Source organism: Lepisosteus oculatus, chromosome 29, assembly GCF_040954835.1.
Source record: "Lepisosteus oculatus isolate fLepOcu1 chromosome 29, fLepOcu1.hap2, whole genome shotgun sequence".
NCBI classification, from domain to species: domain Eukaryota; kingdom Metazoa; phylum Chordata; class Actinopteri; order Semionotiformes; family Lepisosteidae; genus Lepisosteus; species Lepisosteus oculatus.
This window is the reverse complement of record NC_090724.1, coordinates 5,116,320-5,136,221: the sequence shown is the minus strand read 5'-3', so window position 1 is coordinate 5,136,221 and position 19,902 is coordinate 5,116,320. Positions and strand designations below refer to the sequence as shown.

The 19,902-nt window shown below is 40.7% G+C and overlaps 2 protein-coding genes across 2 annotated transcripts; both read right to left on the bottom strand.

Annotated features, from left to right (window-relative positions):
- Positions 1–34: 34 nt before the first annotated feature.
- On the bottom strand, positions 35–8,508 carry ctns (cystinosin, lysosomal cystine transporter). Its single transcript, XM_015365721.2, has 11 exons — positions 8,403–8,508; positions 7,196–7,290; positions 6,265–6,343; positions 5,761–5,845; positions 5,048–5,151; positions 4,512–4,649; positions 3,828–3,927; positions 3,341–3,460; positions 2,363–2,533; positions 1,966–2,083; positions 35–1,575 (listed from the first exon to the last, which is right to left on the bottom strand). Exons 2-11 carry the CDS (start codon positions 7,260–7,262, stop codon positions 1,439–1,441), a joined length of 1,119 nt encoding a protein of 372 aa, XP_015221207.2. The 5' UTR covers positions 7,263–7,290; positions 8,403–8,508; the 3' UTR covers positions 35–1,438.
- Positions 8,509–9,878: 1,370 nt separating this feature from the next.
- LOC102691567 (immunoglobulin lambda-1 light chain-like) lies at positions 9,879–14,467 on the bottom strand. Its single transcript, XM_069186069.1, has 4 exons — positions 14,276–14,467; positions 13,834–14,156; positions 12,794–12,827; positions 9,879–10,594 (listed from the first exon to the last, which is right to left on the bottom strand). The coding sequence occupies exons 1-4, from the start codon at positions 14,313–14,315 to the stop codon at positions 10,269–10,271; spliced, it is 723 nt and encodes a 240-aa protein (XP_069042170.1). The 5' UTR covers positions 14,316–14,467; the 3' UTR covers positions 9,879–10,268.
- Between the last annotated feature and the right edge of the window lie 5,435 nt (positions 14,468–19,902).

Genomic DNA, 19,902 nt, shown 5'->3' with positions numbered 1-19,902 from the left:
GCGGAAAATATACGTTTAATTGAGGAAAAACAAATTGTAAAAAGCTGCAATTGTTTTATTTGCAAGTTGTGACAGGTAAAATATATGAATTGTCTATGCAAATTGTATCAAACATTAAAAAAAATACACAAGTTGCAAAAGAACAGTAGATTAATTTAGGAGTAGTATAAAAGCTACACTTTTAGATTCCAAAAAACAGTACATAAATGGATTCTACCATTAAATGAAATATCAACCTTTAGTTATTTTTTAAAGAATTTTTAACCAGTGAAAAAAAAAATCCCATTGCAATCTCAACAGATCACAAACTCCTGAAGCAATTATTTCTTACAAAAGCTGCTTCTGAATAGACATACTTGTATAAATACAAGCTCATGTCCAAGAAAGCTTTTTAAAACCAGACGTGAGTTTATGGAGGTATTTGGTGTATTGCATAATTTAAAAGTATCTGAATGAAGTCATTACTGAATGTTTTAAGCACCTGAAAACATATGTGCAACAAAAGCAATTACACAAATCTTATGGTAACATATACCCAAAAATTTAGTAATTAATCCTTTTGCCTGGGTATTACTCAAAAAAGAGTAAAATACAATCAGGTGTGGTATATTGTACCTATCTATAAAATGTGGTAACAAACTTATATTAAGTACTTCATACTTTTACTATACACCTGCAAAATAAACTACAAAAATATTGATCTCCATTATTAAAATTTGACTCGATTGCTCTTAAAGCTGTATATGTGGAACCAGTTGTGGCAAGACTAAATCTTTAAAAAATTCTGCTAAATGTGTTACTATGCTAGTCAAGTATAAATTGGACAATATACAAAAATGATCTAAAAAAATATATGTACTAGTGACTATCAGTGAACTATTGAAGAAAGAAAGTAAAATCAAATGTAATACTCAACTACTCACCTAGCTTAAAAATGACCATTATGAGAAGGTGTGACCTATAACAGCAAAAACAAATCTGCCTCTCATGCTGTATCCAGAAGTCTTTGACCGGTTGCTGTCCATCACAGTTTCAATTAGTGTAACAACCTGAACATTGAACCTGGTGTTAAAAAGACTGAATACTTATCAGGAATGTGGGCACAATTCAGTCCAGTATTCCTAGTTATTTTCTTTAGTGTTACACTAAAGACCACAGACAAGGTTGTTTTGAAAGACTGGGCCAATTAAAAGGAATCATTTGAAGGAAATTAAAATGAAACCGTGGTGCTGAAAAAACAAGGATGAAAATGGCATTTATGCATTTATAGAAGACATTTTCCAAAGAATTCTGGGAACAGTGCTGAAATGTTGCTCACTGTGGGAAGCGTTAGAGGAGAAAGAGAAATGGACACCAATATTACCCCTTTTTGGATTAAGGTTCAAGTTTGACACTGCTCTAAAGCAGTATTTCAAAAGAGGAAGAGGTACCCACAATTCTATTCCAGAACCTCATACTCTACGGATTTATGACGATACAAGCAGTAGTGCTGAACCATGAACAAGATATCAAATAAAATGGAAAATAACCCCAGACCAAACTTTGTAGGGTCTCCAAAAATCAGCTTCCACTCATCTAGAAATAAATAAAAAAAAGAAGATCAAACATGAGAAACACAAAATAATATTTCTGCACATTTCCTGATCCAGCAAAAATTATATTCTTTTTAAAAAATTCTAGACATTACATATCTGCACACTCTAGTCCATAGGGCAGAGCAACCACCAACTGCTTCACTAACACCCACTTACAGCAGCAACCTGGTTTTCCTTGGAGGTCTCCCATCCCCGTACTGACCAGGACCAGCCTGGTCTTGCTTGTGAAAGCTGGCAAGATCAGGCTTGAAGGAGGTCACGCTGGCATTATATTACAGGGGAACACAAAGGATGGGCTGGAGTATACACTTTTGGCTGGATCATGGGATATAGCTCATGCTTAACAAAACAGCTGCTCTCGCAGGCTTACCATTATTATAGGACTGTAAGAACATCTGTAGAAGACTGAAAGCCCCGCCTGTGAAGTCCAGCAGCACGTTTCCTATGCTCCAGCCCTCGGTGCTTTTCCTCTGGTAGTTCATGAAAGCCTGGACAACACAGGAACTCACTCTCAATCCAAACAGGAATTACAAGAGATTGAGGAAAACCCCCCCAGACAGCCCTCTCTTTCCTGCACCACAGAAGACTCACAATCCTAAGGCTTGTGCCTTGCCATAGTACAATAAGCTTCACTGAGCTATTGTCGTGTGAGCAAATGATTTACAGTGTTGGGAAAAAAAATGTCTGGAAATAAATTCAGAGTTTTGGGCAAGATGAAGAAAGAAAAGCATTAAAAAGACAGAGACAGAAGGACTGGTGAATCCTACCTGCGGAATGTATTTGACCAGTGTGACACCCAGCTTGATGTAGGAAAAGTAGTAGAGGTATTCCAGCCAGGTGATCTTGTGGGCTATGGCGATGAAGAAGGTGAAGATGGCAAAAGTCCAGGCAATCACCAGCAAGCCGATGGCCACCTTGGACACTCTCTGGCCCCCTCTCTGCACCACAGACACAGAACGACAATTTAGTGGCCTGGCTTACTTTGAGACATTGTTTTTGTTTTGTTTTTTTTTTGGGGGGGGGGGGTGATTTTTCATTTTATACCCCAATAATTTGTAATCACCAGTGGTTCCTGGCTCACATCAAACTTTGTATTGAGTGGAGTAGCAGCGCATCTGTCAGTGACATTGCTACAGGTTTGTAGGCACCCAGGAAGTTGCAGTGGTCACTGTTTAGACAGAGAATCTTTGGCAATTTATTCCCAATCCCCCCTTGTCAGTATTCTCTCAACTGCACTGCACCGTTTAGGGAATTCTGGGAACAGATGGCCATGTTGCGAGGTCAAATTTGTGACACTGGGGTTAACCTAAACCCCAGCGAGTCCTGCAGGAGCCCCCCCACGGGTGGTGTTATTTATAGCAGGGGCAGAGGACCTTAGCACTTCCATTACATGACTTCACTCCCATTAATAATTAATTAACCTATCGATCCTTCTGATCAGGGGCACAGAACTATGAAGAAGATGGAAAATGGAAGACACACTGGATTGGAAGACTGGAAGTGTCCTGATCTTCCATCCAGAAATATACACATTCACAAGAAAGAATCCTGATAAGCCTTACACTTCAGAATATCAAATCATGGTTTTAAAAGCATTCTGCTTAGGTCTCCTATTGCCCAGATACCATATTTATTTATTTTACTTCATGCCCCATGGAATACTGTTCCCCCAAAAGAGATGGTCATTTGCAAGGAGACTTCTGATTGAAATGACTTATTGCTGTCGCAGGGCACTCAGTACGTACCTCATAGATAACGCACTGACATATATACACGAGTGTCAGCACAAAGGCATGAACACTGAAGAAAACATCATTGGCATCCACTGGGTTCACCCCGTCAGGATTTTTTTTCAGGAATTCCTCCTGGGAAAGAGAAGTAAAGAGTGAAAACAAATACGAGAGGGAATACGTCTTTTTAGGTCACCGTTTATGCAATTGTGACATACAGGGAGTATCAGGCATTCAGTTTTGCAATTCTACATTGAGTAATGCATTTCACAGATAAAGAACTGTGCCATGTAATAAGCTCAGAGTGATATCAGAGTCTGTTCTAGTTGCTCATTCTTCCCAGAGAGCAATGGGTATCACTAAATGTCACCACGAAAGCCAAAATTCATATTTACGCATCACATAATATAGCACAAAGTTACTTTGTGCAATGCCATTCAGTGTTGGAAGGTAACAAAGCAATACTGTGCCATTAGTACTGTAGCAGAGACGGCATTCTTGCCTGGATATAGGGAACCCAGAAGAGACCAATGTTGAAGACACTGTATGCAATGAAACCAGTCAAATTGAGGGCCAGGAAGTCAAAATTGAGCCCCACCACACTGTTGGGAGAATGAAGAAGAAATGAAAACGTCTTTAAGGATTGGGCTGCAATGTTATCTGAATGAAAGCACACCAAACAGCACAAAACAAGAGAGGAAACAATGTACATTTTCAGAGATGAGGCAGGGCCCACTAAGGTTTGTGTTACTGTTAAGGTTAAGATCCTGGTGTGCTCTGAAGCTGTTAATCAAATCTGATCAACTAATTAAAATCTGGCCTCCTCTTGTTTGTAACCTTATAGGCTCGCAGCCTGAGAAGGCATATGCCTTTAGATACAAAGGAACAAATAAAGGTTTATTCCACGCTGAAAAGAGAAGAAAAGAAAGTTTTGGCTGTGGAGCCTTTATCAGGTGTGTGCCTTTACATACTTCTGTCTTGTTCGGTCCCTGAGAATGTCTAAAATATTTTATGAAGACTGAGTATTGCCTAAATCTACTCGTAGCTGGGAGCTGCTGTTTGAATGACCTGTGTTATACTTAAGGTACTGTACATGTAACAAAACTGGTGTAAATCATAAACTACAACACACACTTACACACCAGAAGACAAATACGAGAAGGATCCAGGTGAAAAGAAACTGTACCTTTTCCTTCTCCAGTTCTCGTACGCTTGGGGGTAAAATGAAATAGACCAGGCCAGGAAGTAGATCCAGCCAATCACCTGGTTGACGATTTCGAGGATCTGGCTTCGTATAACGCTGAACCGGATCCTGGTGTGAGTGCTGGAAAAGCAGAAGGAGGAGTTCTTACAAAATAAAGAGCACAGAGGCCAACAGAGCACTAGGCCTACCACCCAATGCTTATTTACAATTCAAAACCTTAGAGGGCCTGAAAGATGTTCTTTACACTACGTTTGACATCTGTCTTCCTTTTCTCCAATGCGCACTTTTACAGTGACCACCTCATTCTGTGCATGCTCTGCACAATATGTTTTCCTGTGACACTGTGAATATTCAAATGTCCTGTTTCATCACGGGGATTTCAAAACCCTAATGACACTTTCAGTGTTGTTGCCTGAAGCAGGTATTGAACCCTAGGAACCAATCTTCTTCAGCGTTCACACCAAGAGAGAAGTGGCTTTCAAAGGCTGGATACAATAGCGCAAAGCCCTGCCTCTCACCTTGTAACATTGGTGTTGTTGCTGAGCAGGTGTACGGTCACTTGGCCGACTTCCCTTGCCTGGACTTCAAAGCTTGTAGTCATGGCTTCGGTAAGCAACACCACCTGGAAATGGGAACTCGCTGCTGTGAAACCTTACAGTACATTCACAGTCGCATTACAATGGTACAGCAAGTGAACTTCAGGCGATCCCCCTGATAATAGAGCATAATTTGAAATTGATCATACTACGGCTGCATTTAATGTTCTAAACCAAAGAGCACATTCACATATCGCAGGAAAGACAAAAAAAGCAGCAGCCTGTAATCTGAACACGGAAAATAAAGCCGAGTTTCCTTTAAAACAGGCCAGAAGCAACTTAGTCTAAACCAATATCCATCAGTGAAAGTGGGTTGATCATAAACCAGATTATCTACATCAGTAATTATCTCATGTGTTCTCTGTAGCAATCCCCATTAATAGAAAACAGATGTCCGGACATCTGGGAGGTTTTAGGGATTGGGACAAACAAAATGACTTAACTAATAATCATTCTTTGTACTTGGCAACCCTTTTAAAAAACACAAGAGGTCTACAATGTGATATTCCAAAAAAGTTAAACAATTGCAATTGGAAAACCTATTTCTAAAATTGGAAAAGGCACTTTAAAGTTATCAGGCTCCAGATAACCAGCTTATTGAGCTGCAGCTTTGCTAGTCTAGGCCTGCTGCTTACCTGCTCTGGAAGCTGAACAATGGTGGTATTTTTTGAGGTGTAGGTTACATTTAAGACGATGACAGTTGTCACGTTTACAGGAGCACTGCAAGTGAAAAGGAGTAACAAAATATGGGCAAAAACATACAATGGTTTAACTTCAACAAGAACAAAAAACCTGATGATGAACTCCTGCAACATGAACTTTCCTAAGTTCATGGGACTTAGTGAGTGTACAGCAGTTGTCCCAGTATTGTGTGACTCTTTATAAATGTACTGACAGAAAACAGTCTGTACTTCTAAGTCCAACCATTACCTACTGTATGCAAACTCGCTCAAAATAAAAGGTAAAAACATTAAACAGGCCTGCCAGAATATTCAAAAGAACCACACTATAAAAAACATGAAATGGCTCAAATTGCTGTGCAATAGGAGTCCTGTTGACATTCTGTCATTTTGCTTTGGGCTATAATGACTCAGTACCACTTCAGCACTTCAGACAAACCCAGTTCATTACCGCCATACCTAGTCTCGATGGTCACATTCTTTGAACTTCTGTTCTCTAGACTCACAGTGGGAGGAGCAGAGAGGATCACACTGGCATCTAGACACAGAAAACAAACTAATACAACAAATTCATTCAAGCAGGGAGTTCAGCACAGGCAATCTTTTCTCTGAAGGTACGAAGAGCAGCCCATGAGGATCAGTCAAGTTGCAAACTAATGTTGAAAAGGGCGAACAGAAAACCGCTGAGTAAGCACTATGGGAAGTCAGATTACGAGCAGTGCATTAGGTGTCCATGTTGGAGAACTCACAATCTTATCTGCTCTGTTTGCTCAGTCATTCGCGGTTTCGTGGGTTCTTATAAGCGAGTACAAATACTGCAGACCAAAGACACTTAAGACATCAGCATGACCTGGGACAATACGGCCTCTGCTGAAGCCCATCCCGATGCAGTCAGCCAGAACAAATACCAAGAAATAATGCTGATTAAGCACTGCATCTTTTGAATCACAGGTCTTTATAGTCCGTCTATAAAGGTACGCCAGATCTCCAAGCAGCACTCAGACTCGGTGGGGATCCATTGGCAGGTGTCTGGTGTGCTTCCACTTCAACACAAGCACAAAGTTTATTAGGCCTGATTAACAAAGCACATGGGCTTAAGGAATGAGAAGCAGCATGTACTACTGCTTTGTCTGAATGATGACTTCTAGCCTACACAGGTTTCACAGCGCTGACAGTCTCCTCTTTCTAGAGCTGAAATTGGCAGCAGATAGCCATTATGTAATAAAGGGAACAAAAAGTACTAATGAGACCAGCATTCTGAACCAGCTGCCAAATGCAAAAACGTCTCGTGTTCCTTTGATCACTGTAGCTTCTCCATGAGTACAGTAAACAAAATTCTCGGCAGGTGTGGCGTCAGGCATGGAAACAAAACCCTGCAATGCAAACTCACCACCTGGCTCCAGTCGGGGCAGGAGAAGAGCCAAGACCAAAACCAAGAGAGGCTGGGGGCCCTTCATCTTCCTTGCACAGGCCTGCCCACTGCACCTTGGAGACAGACAGAGAGGGGCTGAGTCAGGAACACAGACCAGCGCTGCCACACGAATGCCAGGGGACATTCCCAAAGAGCGACACCGTCGCGAGACTCGGCTCGGAACACTTCACTCTCCAAGACTCCAGGTGAATTAGGCAGAAAGGTATCAAGACGTACTCAGGCACTGCAGTCCCCCTGTTGGAATCTCACACCTGGAGAGCTGACAGCAATCACACAGGCCCAGTGTCTGGGCTGGGATCTGGCATGGAAGACAGCTCAAGTTGCAGAACTAATTAGTCATCAATTATTTTGCTAACTGATCAATAGTATCATTTATCAAGGTCTGGAGCATAAAATGTTAAAATTCTCCTTAGTGTTTTAGCCTGTATAAATGCCTCCAGAGTGCCTCACAAACACTGTCGGGATTGTGGACTCAAATTCTGGGTATTCCAGTGACGTCCCACTGAACTTTAAAGACACATCTTGCTGTCAGTTTGGCAGACTGTATGCTTAGCTTTTAACTCTTCCTTGTGACATCTGCAATTTCGTTAGTTTCTTTGATGGCAAGTCCTGTACCTTGTAAAGAGTGAATGGCGTTATTAGTCTTCACGGACAACTTTGCTAACTTCAAGCACGTTTTCAAAAACTTTAGCTCGAGTTCCGCTAACACACACATTGAGTTCCGGACATCGATAGAATTTAAACAACATATTGCGCTATAGCTACAGTGCCCCTTAAAAACAATACGACAGAAAGTTTAAATAGTAGCCATTTACAGTACGTCCGCGTCATTCATGTCTCGTTTTTGTGAACTTGAGTCCACAAACTCATCATGAGCATCGTCATGAAATATTATTCAGCGAAGGCAAGCATGATCAAAACGCATTACAAAATCAGAATAACAGGGATTTTTTTTTTGTAGGACCGATACAAGAAGTAAGGCTTGCGTTTTAGGTTAGCGATTCACAAACTTCACAAGCTTTCAGTCGCTCTGTCCCCAGATATGACCCTGTTTCTGTTTGTGAGAAAACCAAATACAGCTACCAAACAGGACACAAAATCGTCCTCGCATACACGTGTATAAATGAATATGGCATCATGACAGTTTAAAAGAAAAGTTTCTTACCCCAGCTCTTCTCCAGCTACCAAAAATTCCCCTTCCTCTCCTCTGCTGCCAGCTTGGCTGAGATCACATGACACAGCTCAGCTGACCCACTAGCGTGAGTAGTCAATGCCCGATTTCTGACCAATGGCGCAGGGCGCCTACGGCTTCATCCCGCCTACCTACGTTATTGAATGCAGAACAGTCCAATCGTGTTCGAGTTACGGAATTGGGGAAGTAAGGCACAATAAATTCACACGTGGTTGTTCGGTGTGTTTGTGTATTGGAAACTGGTTAGACCGTAATGAGCCTGTGTAATTATATATTTCCTTGTTTTTAATGTCAACATTATTGTTAAATTTAGGGCAAGTGTATGCACTGAAGTGAGACGATTTCATATTTTTTACGGCTAAAGAGCGCTTTAGCTCAAACCATAATACAGTGATTCAGCTCCACGCATTTACTTTGAAAAGCAATTCGTCTAACGTAGCGACAAGATTATTCGGCGTTTACCTTCTCAGGTGTCCGCGGCACGCTTTACTGGATTGTAATAACAGGGTTTGAAAACGCGTGCCTTCAACAATATCGATTACATCACGTTAATCTGAGCAGCAGGCCACAGACATTAAAGAAAACTAATGTAAAAGGGACGTTAAACGTATTTCTTTGGTTGAAAAACGTTTCAGGAATCGATTTAAAGCGAGAATTGGATGAAAGTAAGACAGAGCTCAATGACGATCGGGGCTGATTGGGAGGTAGGTTGGCCCCTGGAGAATGGGGGGGCGAGGATTTATCAACCATCCGACACCGGAGGTGGAGGTGATGTGGTCAGCTGTCCTATTACCCCCGGAAAGATTAACCCACAGCACTTATTTGGAAAGCAGGCTGAGTTGACCCGGGAGCCGTCTACATCGCTTGCTCCTACCTGGGATTGAACCCGGGACCTTCCGGTGAGGACCTAGACGCCCTTTGCCATCTTATCTTGTGTATTCTTCTAATTTATTGTTGTTGTCATCCTGTAAAGCGCGTTGAGAAGCCACCTTAAAGGCGCTATATAAAATAGAGTTGATGATTATTATTATCTGAGCTACCAGGGCTCCGGGCAAACGGGCTGATTCCCCCTCTGAATTTAAGGACAATGAAAAAGCGATACAATCCCCAGTAGATGGTGCGCTTGCACGACTTAAAACCCTACAGCGACCTCACCCCAGGTGCTGCAGATGAGATGCAGCTCAAAGGAGCTACCGAAAGCAGGGTATGGGGTAAATATACTACGTGTAGTTCATTAACGTTTTCTTTCGTAGATACAAAAAGGACTCTTGCTGTAAAAGCCATTAATACAGTTCTGAAATATCTCATTCTGGTATAATCTTTGAGTTACATTGCATACCTTAATCCTTTTGGGATGTTACGATGGGCTGTGATGTTTACTGAAAGTCTGGTCAGGCGAACGTTTCTAATTTGACCGACAGAGTGGCTCAGAAAAAAAACGACACCACCTTTGCTGAATGTCAACAAATGCTCTTTATTGAATACAATTCAACACAGTTCAGGGGGTTTCTACTGCAAGCTCGGAGAAAATAGGGAAGTACCGTCGTGCCTCCCTGCAGTGTGAGGGAGGCGTTTCAGTTCAATTTCAACTTCAACAAGATCGAACACTAGCATTAAATCGGAATTAACTTTTGTACTTGAAGTGTTAGTACTTCTTTAATTGCTTACAACGTTCTTACTGTTCCAAGGACCACGAAGAACAAGGGTCTCTTGCATGTGTAAGAGAACACATGCACAAACTAAATAAAGCCTAGTCGAAATTGTACTTCTAGCGCCACAGCAATTTAGGAAAAGCATACGATAGACCCAGCCAGCAGCTGTACTCTTGGAGACCCGGCTTCACTGGGCGCAGTCAGACTTCTTTATCTGCTGGGTGGCGGTGCTGGAGGCTCCCTGCGAGACCGTGCAGGAGAACAGGCGATCGCTGCTCCACTCGGCGGGGGTCACGCTCAGCAGGCTGCTCAGGCTGAAGGTGCCGTCAGTCTGCGGGGAGGCGGGGCTGGTCAGGATCCCGCCGCTCACCGGGCTCCCATTGGCTGCCCAGCTGACGTCAGCGAGCCCCACGGACAGCTTATTGGCCAGACACACCAACGTGGCCTTCCCCTTGTCCAGCTCTTCCGCGGAGGGACGCAGGAGCGTCACCGAGGGCGCTGGCAGATTCGTAGCTAAAATAAGGAGAAAGATAAACGAGAAAAATGTAAGGGAGACGGTCTGGTCCTGGGTGGAAAGGATGTAGAGTACTCACAGAGGAAGCAAATTGGTTCTGAAGAGTTGTTTTGGTGAAGTTTGCTTCTCTGGAGGCCACTTTTATATCAGAATCAGACTGGTGCACGTTGGTTCTCGGAGAGCTGTACCCTGTCAAACCTTCATGACGTCATATGCACAAATAATCAATATTGTGGACAAGTGGGGGCCGGTGTTGAGTCTTAAGTAAAACAAAAGGCTTAATAACTGGATGAGCTTGGCCCCATCCAGCGTCTTCTGTAGCCCACGTCTTCAAAGAAAGACTGTTGAGATACGGCTGTCTGCACAGCGAATGGCCGCTGTGCGCCCACCTGTGCCCTGCTTCCTCTGTGCTTCCTGCACACGCTGTAGAAATAGAACCGAAAGCGAGAACCAAAAAACACAAGAGCCGTTTTTAACCTAACATGCAAATTTCTCAGTTTCTCATTTCGGTTTTTACTCTACCCATGCGTGTGGAATTGAATCTACGCCAGGCTTTCGCTTAAGTATTGGTACTAATATAATTAAGAATACATCTCGAAATACTGTACTTTCCTTTACAATTTCCAGCACGGTGTTACCTGTCGGGCAGACTAATACAACTAGGAAAAAGCTACGCTTTTATGAAAAAAAAATGGTTATTTAAAAATTAGTATTTTACAACTTATTATATTTAATATTAAAGTGCTTTACCATTTTGGTTGTTATATATATATATTCATTGGTATGTAACTCTACGTATTTGTGAAAAGCTACCCTGAATGGTTCAATATTGCATTGAGATAGCATCATTCCGCCGTTACATGGTGCAATTTAATCACCACGATCTGGATACTTTTAATAACTATAATACATTAACTTTATGTAGCATTTACTAAAATGACAGTAGGTCAAAGTAGCTAAAATATAGTTTGTAATTATGTAAAATCCAAACCTGTAACAAGGAATACAAATAAAGCTTTGTAAGACGTCCTATTATCTTTCTGTAATGGATGTCTTTATATCTGAACTTTACTGATTTTTTATATAAGAAATTCTTATATATTAAGAGATTTACCTTTCAGCATGGAATGAACCCTTACCTTTTCCTTTGCATATTTAGCACATTATGAGCATATTATGCTCACCTTATTTAAAACATTATAATTCTTATTACAGTTTAAACGATTACAGTACTAATTGTACAATTATATTTAAAATAGCATACCACATTAATATGATAGAACACTGTTACAGTTATACTGTATAACTATAATAATTAAGATAAAACAATTATTTAATTGTTTTACTGATATGAAAGCTTTTTTACTTAAGAACTTCTTTACTGTGAAGTTATATTAAAAGAGAATTTTATTTAAAATTGACTCATCAGGGAAACCAAACATTTTTAAAAGTAGTGTCACGAAAGACTAACTGGAATGGTAAAATCGGACATTTTTGAATAGGTCACATTTAAACAAAAGTTATATTTATTTTTTATTTAGTTCACTATGTACAGTGATTTGTATCTGTTAAAATGTTATTTACTCTGATTAAAAAACATCTGTTCATAAGTATAAATCTGCTTAAACATACAGTAACAATCACATTCTTTTAAGCAGAAATGTTAATATTTTGTCTTCTTTGAAATGATCAGCATATTTTTCAAAGGGCAAAAACATACAAAAAAGTTGAAGTATTTAGATAGAAAATACACAATTTTTAAAAACATTTTAGAATTCTCAGAGCTGAACTCTGTTAATTGGGTTATAAGAGATATATTCAGTTTTGCATCAGTTATTTCTAACATTTCAAACATGAGCTGTTCAGTTCAGATTCTTTACCAGGACATGACAATTGATTACCAGAATAACGTTTTTGCTCCTTATTTTACTTACCTTACAAGGAAATAAAATAAATATCACACCTAGAATTTAATAATGCAAACCCTTCGAAATCAGAAGAAAACATTAGAAGGAAAAGGAACAGGATTCATGTGTTTTTTTTCCACACCTTTGAGAAATAAGTTTTGATTTTCCACAGCCTGTTTTATACTTTAATAAGACAGGAGATAACAAGCAAATTAGTAAAATATTAGAGAGTCATTTAACAAGAAAAAGATCATATGTATCATTAAAAATGTGAAAAGAAGAGCTACTTACCGGTCACAATGAGTTTGGTGCCTTGGCCGAATACCACTGTGATACAGACCAGATACAGCATCGTACAAAAACTGCCACTTCACTTCCCCAGGCAAAATACACCCCAAATAAAACACGTTTTGTCTTCATATAATCCAATTTGAGGTCATGTTGAAAACAGGATGTTCTTTTTTCAAAATTAAATCAGAAATACCAATTAAAAGCCCCAAATGGGTTGTATTAAGAGGAATCTCCAGGGAAAATACTCCGTATGCCATCTCTCAACAGATTAACTAACCCCTTGGGCTGTGTGGGCCTTTGATTTTGGACAACCGGGAGACAGGAAGTCAACTCCTCATTTCAGCAAGTGTCGTATTGAGCCCAAATCTATTTCCCGTCCGGATTCCACCCAATATTTTGTAATCCTCTCTGTCCTGGCCTCAGAGACTCCCAGTCCACTCTCCACTCTCCACTCTCGGAGAAGATCCTGTGCTGTCATGGTAACTCTACACCTCTGGTGGGGAAAAAAGAAGAAACTTGATGTCAGCAAATGACTGTGATTCAAAATCCTTACTTTCAAATCGAGGGTGGTGTTCCTCGCACTCACAACCGAGCCTGGCTGAAAACCTTTCCAGGGTGACTGAAAACACAACCATGCTCAAAACTAGAAGCGCACTTCATGGCAGGCGGAAATATCCTATAGACCTCTGTGACTCAGAAGCTCAGAAAAAAGGGCAGGAACGAAACAGAATAGATACTGGATCCTTTGTAAACTATATGTATTATGAGGACAAGCAGTGTTCACAAGTATATTCCTTGATTTTAAATGTTAATTATGGCTGTTAGTACTGTATGTCTATGTACTTCTGCATTGTTGCATGAAAATATGAAATTTTTTTTTTTTCCTGTCTTGTGCTTTACTGCTTAGGTTAATTGCACTGTTCATGTGAAAAGACTATTGATTTGAAAAGTGAAACCATGTAACTACAGTAGAATGGCCACAGTGAAAGCAGTGTGGATTAGCAGTGCTGTTATTGACATGGCTTCTTTCACTGTGATACATGAGCCTTGGCAGAGCTGTCCCATGCGTTACAGTAATACACTGCCGAGTCTCCCACCTCCACACTGCTCACGATTAACTGATAATCTGTGTTAGTCTGGGCTCTGGATGTGAAGCGGCTGGAGGAGAACCCAGCTCCATAAGTAGGAGCGCTGTGTGTGCGGTAGAAATACAGCACAAACTGAGGAACTGCACCTGGAATCTGCTTGTACCATCGAGCAGCATCATCTCTGCCCCCTAAATTACAGTCCAGGGTGGCTGTTTGTCCTGGACTGACAGACAGAACAGGAGGCTTCTGTGTCACCACTGCCAGACAGCTGACACCTGCAAGAACAAGAGACACATATAGTAGAAAAAAACACTCAAAATTAAAAAAGAAAAAAAATCAATTACAAGTGAAAAATGCAAGTTCATTCATAATTAACGTCTGTGTCAGATCTCACATGTGAGAGCAGTGAGGAGAGCACAGAGTGGTCCCAGCATGTTTGCAGTGTGCGCTGTGAACGAGCCCCTTGCTGTCCAGCTGAGAGATGAGCAGGGCTGCACTGTGAGGACAGGAGAGGCTGCAGGACTCAGCTATAAGGGGCCATTCAATGAGCTGCAGAGGGAGACTCCCTGCTCACCCAATCACAGCTGCTCACTGCAGGGTTCATGCAAAAACAGAAGCTTTGGTAAACGCACTGTAGCCATCAAGAAAAAAAAGTCCGATTAATCTCTTAATTACGAGACACTGTGGGTTTAGCGTTCTTGACAATGTGAACGTTGCGACATGCGCACGGATTGACTTTACTCTGGGATTTCTTCATAATGAAATGTTACAGTAGGTACTGTACCTCATGTGAATACAGTTTTAACCATGAGGAAACTCACACATACCCTCAAACAAGAACAAGTGTGACCTGGAATCGATTCTACTGCTTAAAACTGGAAGTCAGATAATCATAATGTAGGTATTGCATGACAATTGTGGTAACGCGTGATCACATACAGTACGCGAGAATGTACTACCTCGTAATTACTTTCTGTATCAAATTAATTGCTATATCCAATGTTCCCATAATTAAGAGTTAGCAGATTAGCTCGTAATGAAGAGTTAGTAACTCTCGCATAGTTTATGTGATCACGCGATAGCACAAATTGTAATGTACATTATAATTGTCTGACTTTCAGTTTTAAGCAGTAGAATTTTTAAGTACACTTGTCCTTGTTTGAGACTATGTATGCGTGTCCTCAAGGGTAAAACTGTGTTTACATGAGGTACTAACAGGAACATTTCATTATGAATAAACACGAGGTGAAAGTAATTCCGTGCGCATTTTGCAGCATTGTCAAGAACACTAAACCCAGAGTTTTAGCAAACGTATTGAGAGCTTGTAGGTATTGTCAGTGCACAGTGTAACAGGTTGTACATACAGTGAAATCATCGTTGAAATTAGAGTTATCTCGTGATTATGAGATAACTCTGGATGTTTTTTTTCCCCTTGGTGGCAGCAATGCACTTCCGCAACTAGCAAAACTGCAAGGTAAAAAACATATTTGATCTTTGAGAAATGTATTTTAAAGATCTTTCCCAGTCAGGGATCAAGAAGGGAGGAAAAACTATAATTTCAGACAGGACAGTTTAATCTCACAGGTCCAGTATTGATGCTTTTACTTCTTCATGATTATTTGTAGTGGACAGGATTTTAAACACAAAACCTTGAGAACAGTGGTGTGACAGTTTCTTCTTTCCCCTTGTCCTGCCACTGCTGGTCATCACCACTGCTCTATTTCTGGGCTGTGTAGAGATGCAAAGAATTCACCGTGAAGTTCAGCGAAGCTTTAAGATGAGTTTTAATTTGTGATGAAAAAGGCCATTTCAGGAGAAACTGAAGAAGACAGAGAGTTTTATAGTCCAAGTACAGATCTATGTTAACAACAGCTCTATGATATTTCCATGAAAGGGTGTTTCTCATTACCACTGCATGCGTATTAGAACTACGGAAAATACTTCACCTTTGGCATAGAGGCTAAGGTTATCCCTGACTGTCAGTTGTTTCTGAAACATCACATACAGTACAACAGGTATCTATTTAAAAAACACTCAAGCCAGGTCAGATTTCTACAACTGGCACTGATGTGGCTGGAGCACTTACTTTCCTCACCAACACCAGACAGGGATCAGACCCAAGACCCCAGAGAAGCTCTGGTTCCTCCTCAGTCTCAGCTCTTGCTTCTGTGGAATTCGGATGCCTCCTTCTTTTGCCCTGTTGACGAGTGACAGTGCAGAGCAGCCTGTGAGACAATTCAGACCCAATCATAGCTGAAAAGGCGATGATGCCAAGAGCGAGGGCCAGGTTTTGTGTAACACTAAACCTGGAGCCACTGTTTGTCTTGCAGGGATAATTTCTCTTCCCCGTGAATAAGAAACTCAGTGTGAGCTCCGAAGCACTACAGATGTGTCATCACCAACTCCCCAGGGTAGGCCGAAGCTACCAGATGTGTTTCCATTATCAGACAAGGGACTCTCCCTCTTTGAAGGTACATCTCATAGAAGTACAAAATCATTTACATTCAGCTGTAGAACAACAGAGCAGCAGGTGCTTATCAGTTTCAGGAAAACACATTTCTACTTATTGCTCAAGATGTTTTCTTTAGAGAGCATGCATAGCCTTGTGTGGTTTGGAAAATTCTTTCGAAAGCCATTTCTTTGATCCTACTCTAGCATGCATAGACTGCTTTTAGCTCTGTTCTATTTTTTCTGAAGGCCCTCCTCTCAATCAGTCTTAATACAGAATATTAAAGAGAAGAGAACCCTTTGCTATTGGAGACATGTAGCACAGATTTGTATGCTCTGCTAAACAGAAAAAAAAACATTACTTGCAACATGAATTGCACTGAAAAAGAATGATTCTGTGTAATAATTTATATCATATGCAATTAAACATTTATCTTCCTTAAAAGAAAATCTAAATGTATTTATTTAAAATTAAAAAAGAATTCTAAACCCCTCAAAAAACAATGAGTCAATAGTTGGTGGTTCTTAACGTTATATATTGTGTGACCTCTTGTACAGCCAAGTTACAGCTTCCTGGCATAAACATTTAGGAGTTAATAAAGACATCATAATCTGAAGATTCTGTTAGAAGCTGAAAAACTAATTCAAAAATGCAGATTAATCTCTACTGCTTGGCAGAGCTTTGGAGATGGACTTCTGAAATATTCACCACAAACTGCTTGAAGAATTTTTGCACTAAGAAAGTTGAGATCCAACATTGATTACTTTCTAACTGGCAATGACGTAATCAAAGCTTGAAATTCTTCTGAACCTAATAGGCACTTTGTGATATTTCTCTACAGATCATCCCAAGGCCACAGAGTAGGTTATATCAGAATGCATGTGAATGTGAAGTGTAATGTAAATGTAATACAAGAAGTGAAAATGATACAGTTCTATTTTGAGTCATATTGAAAGACCAGCTCATTATAATACCAGGAAGAAAGTTTCAGAATATGATAATGTAATGATAATGTTAATGATAATGATAATGTTTTATAGGATGATAATGAATTAGGAATTCGTCTTTTCACATACCCCAGCTTGCTCTCCATGAGACTCAGACACACAGACAGGGAGACCTGTCAGACAATTAAAAGTTGCTTTATTATTGTTGTGTTTATACTCTGTTTAGTAACATTCTAAAGAAAAATCAATTTGTATTACATCAAAAGTCTAAAAAACCTGCTTGTTTGGGAGATATTACAGCAGTTGTGTAAAAAGAGCTTTCTGTAGCCCCCAGGAGGAGACCTAAAGTTGCTTGTGTCCTTGTACCCAGCACCCTGCCTAAATAAGTGCACAGGGAGTGAAAAGAGGCCATTGCTCATAACTGGAAATGTGCACAGTTTGCTCATCTTGTTTCATTTCAAATGCACCATTTCATCTAATTCAGCTAGAATGTTGTCAACTCAGCCATCCAAATAAATATCTGAGGAGGTTAATTGCAGTTAAATTCCTTTTCTCTGCAGAGGCTATCCATGCAGAACATTGAGGGCCTTCCCCTGATCTACCCCTAGGCACAAGAAGGTTAATGTTGTGGAACAATTCAGAAAGAAAACATGTACTACTGTGTTCATTTTTGCACAGAACATTCCGTAAGCTATGTTAGTGGTTAACAGTAGTGAATTGATCTGTGTTTGTCATTTATTAACTGCAGATCTGCACTATACTCAGTGCCAGCACGACAGGCAAACAGGTACTATGCTCAATTGAGTCTCTACTCTGGCAGAAGTAATGGAATAATAACAGAAATAATATCCCGGATGAAATGTGCAGCTTGAATCAAAATGAATGGATCAAGATGTGTTGTTTGAAAGGAAGATGGTAATGACCTGCCTGGAGACAACCCAATACAGTCTTCTGCTTGGAGTACTTCATGGAATACAGTGGCTGATTGAGGACTAGTCCTCAAGTTATACACACGCCAATAGGGAGCAGCATTTTGGGGAAAAGAAGTCTCTTCCCCCCGGGGAGAAAGCAGATCTGTTATTACGGCAAATACAAAACGGGCATATCAATTCAGAGCCTCCCTAAAACCTCAAAAATAAAAGGGTTCGCAAATGTCTTTTTTTTTACATGAAACATTTTCTCAGAAGGTTTTTTCCCTCTGGGGTGACATCTAGAAATGTCTTTTGTTCTGGGCCATCTTGTCAGGATAGTGGATTCAAATTTGCTACCAAATAATGGCTCTACACAACATGAGTGAGTTCATGATTGGGCAATTACAGGCACTGTTTCCACTGAATGAACCTTTATTAGTCTTCTTGTTGAAACAAGGTGCTGACATATTTTCTTGCACATTTCTGCAAAAATCCTTAAGGTTTCTGACTGTCTTTTTTTTAACTGCGATGGCATTACCTTTGAGCCCCAGGTTGGGCTCAGCCTATATCGCAATGCTTCAGAACGCTTTCCAGTCACAGAAAGAGAGAACACACTTTGGAAGATGATATTCTCTAGGCTGCCCCCCACACTGCATTCATATGTGAAAGTCCTAAGTGATTCAAACAGTTAATTTTTTGGGGGAACTGAGCCTGGTATTAGATAAAAAGACATGCTGTAACAAAAGAGTCACACACATTATCAGCATTCATTAAACAGCCACTCCCAGAAACCCCTGTAATAATAACAATTCCTTACACTATTATAGCGCTTTTCTGGACACTCCACTCAAGGCGCTTTACAGGTAATGGGGATCCCCTCCACCACCACCAGTGTGCAGCCCCACCTGGATGATGTGACGGCAGCCAGAGTGCGCCAGTCCGCTCCCCACACCCCAGTTATTGGTGAGGAGGCGAGCAGAGTGATGAAGCCAGTTCATAGATGGGGATTATTAGGAGGCCATGATTGGTAAGGGCCAATGGAAAATTTGGCCAGGATACTGGGGTAACACCCCTACTCTTTTCGTGAAATGCCCTGGGATTTTTAATGATCACAGAGTCAGGACCTCTGTTTAACATCTCATTCAAAGGATGGCACCTTTTTACAGTATAGTGTCCCTGTCACTATACTGGGGCATTAGGACCCACACAGACCGTAGGGTGAGCGCCCCCTGCTGGCCCCACTAACATCTCTTCCAGCAGCAACCTTAGCTTTCCCAGGAGTCTCCCATTCAGGTACTGACCAGGCTCACAGCTGCTGAGTTCCAGTGGGCTGCCAGCTATGAGTTGCAGTGTTATATAGCTGCTAGCTAGAAAGGAATGCTGTAACTAAGACAGAGCTCTTCTCATGTGGTACAACCTCTAGTTAAATCAATTTTATGGCTTTGGATTTGTGACATGTTTTGTATTAAGTTTCACCCCTGAAACCCCTGTTCTGCAATTTATTTGACATTTGCTGAAGAGAAAACAATTGCTTCCTTTTCTAAAGTATTAACATGTAGTAGCTGCTTGAATTTTTACTTGTTTCGCAAATAATAAGAACAATAAGAACCCACTTTTCCGTGACTTCCAAAACCTGTCATATAAGTGGCGAAATAAAATGCACATGATAATTATTTTATACCATATTGCAATAGGTATAATGAACACTTTTGGT

Coding starts and splice junctions, on each gene's coding strand:
- ctns (XM_015365721.2), bottom strand. CDS start 7,262: ATGAAGGGCCCCCAGCCTCTCTTGGTTTTGGTCTTGGCTCTTCTCCTG. Junction 2,534..3,340: donor GTCAGTGCGTTATCTATGAG/GTACGTACTGAG, acceptor TCTGTGGTGCAG/AGAGGGGGCCAGAGAGTGTC. Junction 1,576..1,965: donor CTTACAGTCCTATAATAATG/GTAAGCCTGCGA, acceptor ATTTATTTCTAG/ATGAGTGGAAGCTGATTTTT.
- LOC102691567 (XM_069186069.1), bottom strand. CDS start 14,315: ATGCTGGGACCACTCTGTGCTCTCCTCACTGCTCTCACAT. Junction 14,157..14,275: donor TCTCCTCACTGCTCTCACAT/GTGAGATCTGAC, acceptor TTGTTCTTGCAG/GTGTCAGCTGTCTGGCAGTG. Junction 10,595..12,793: donor CACCAAACTCATTGTGACCG/GTAAGTAGCTCT, acceptor TCCTTATTTTAG/CTACGAATCTGCCAGCGCCC.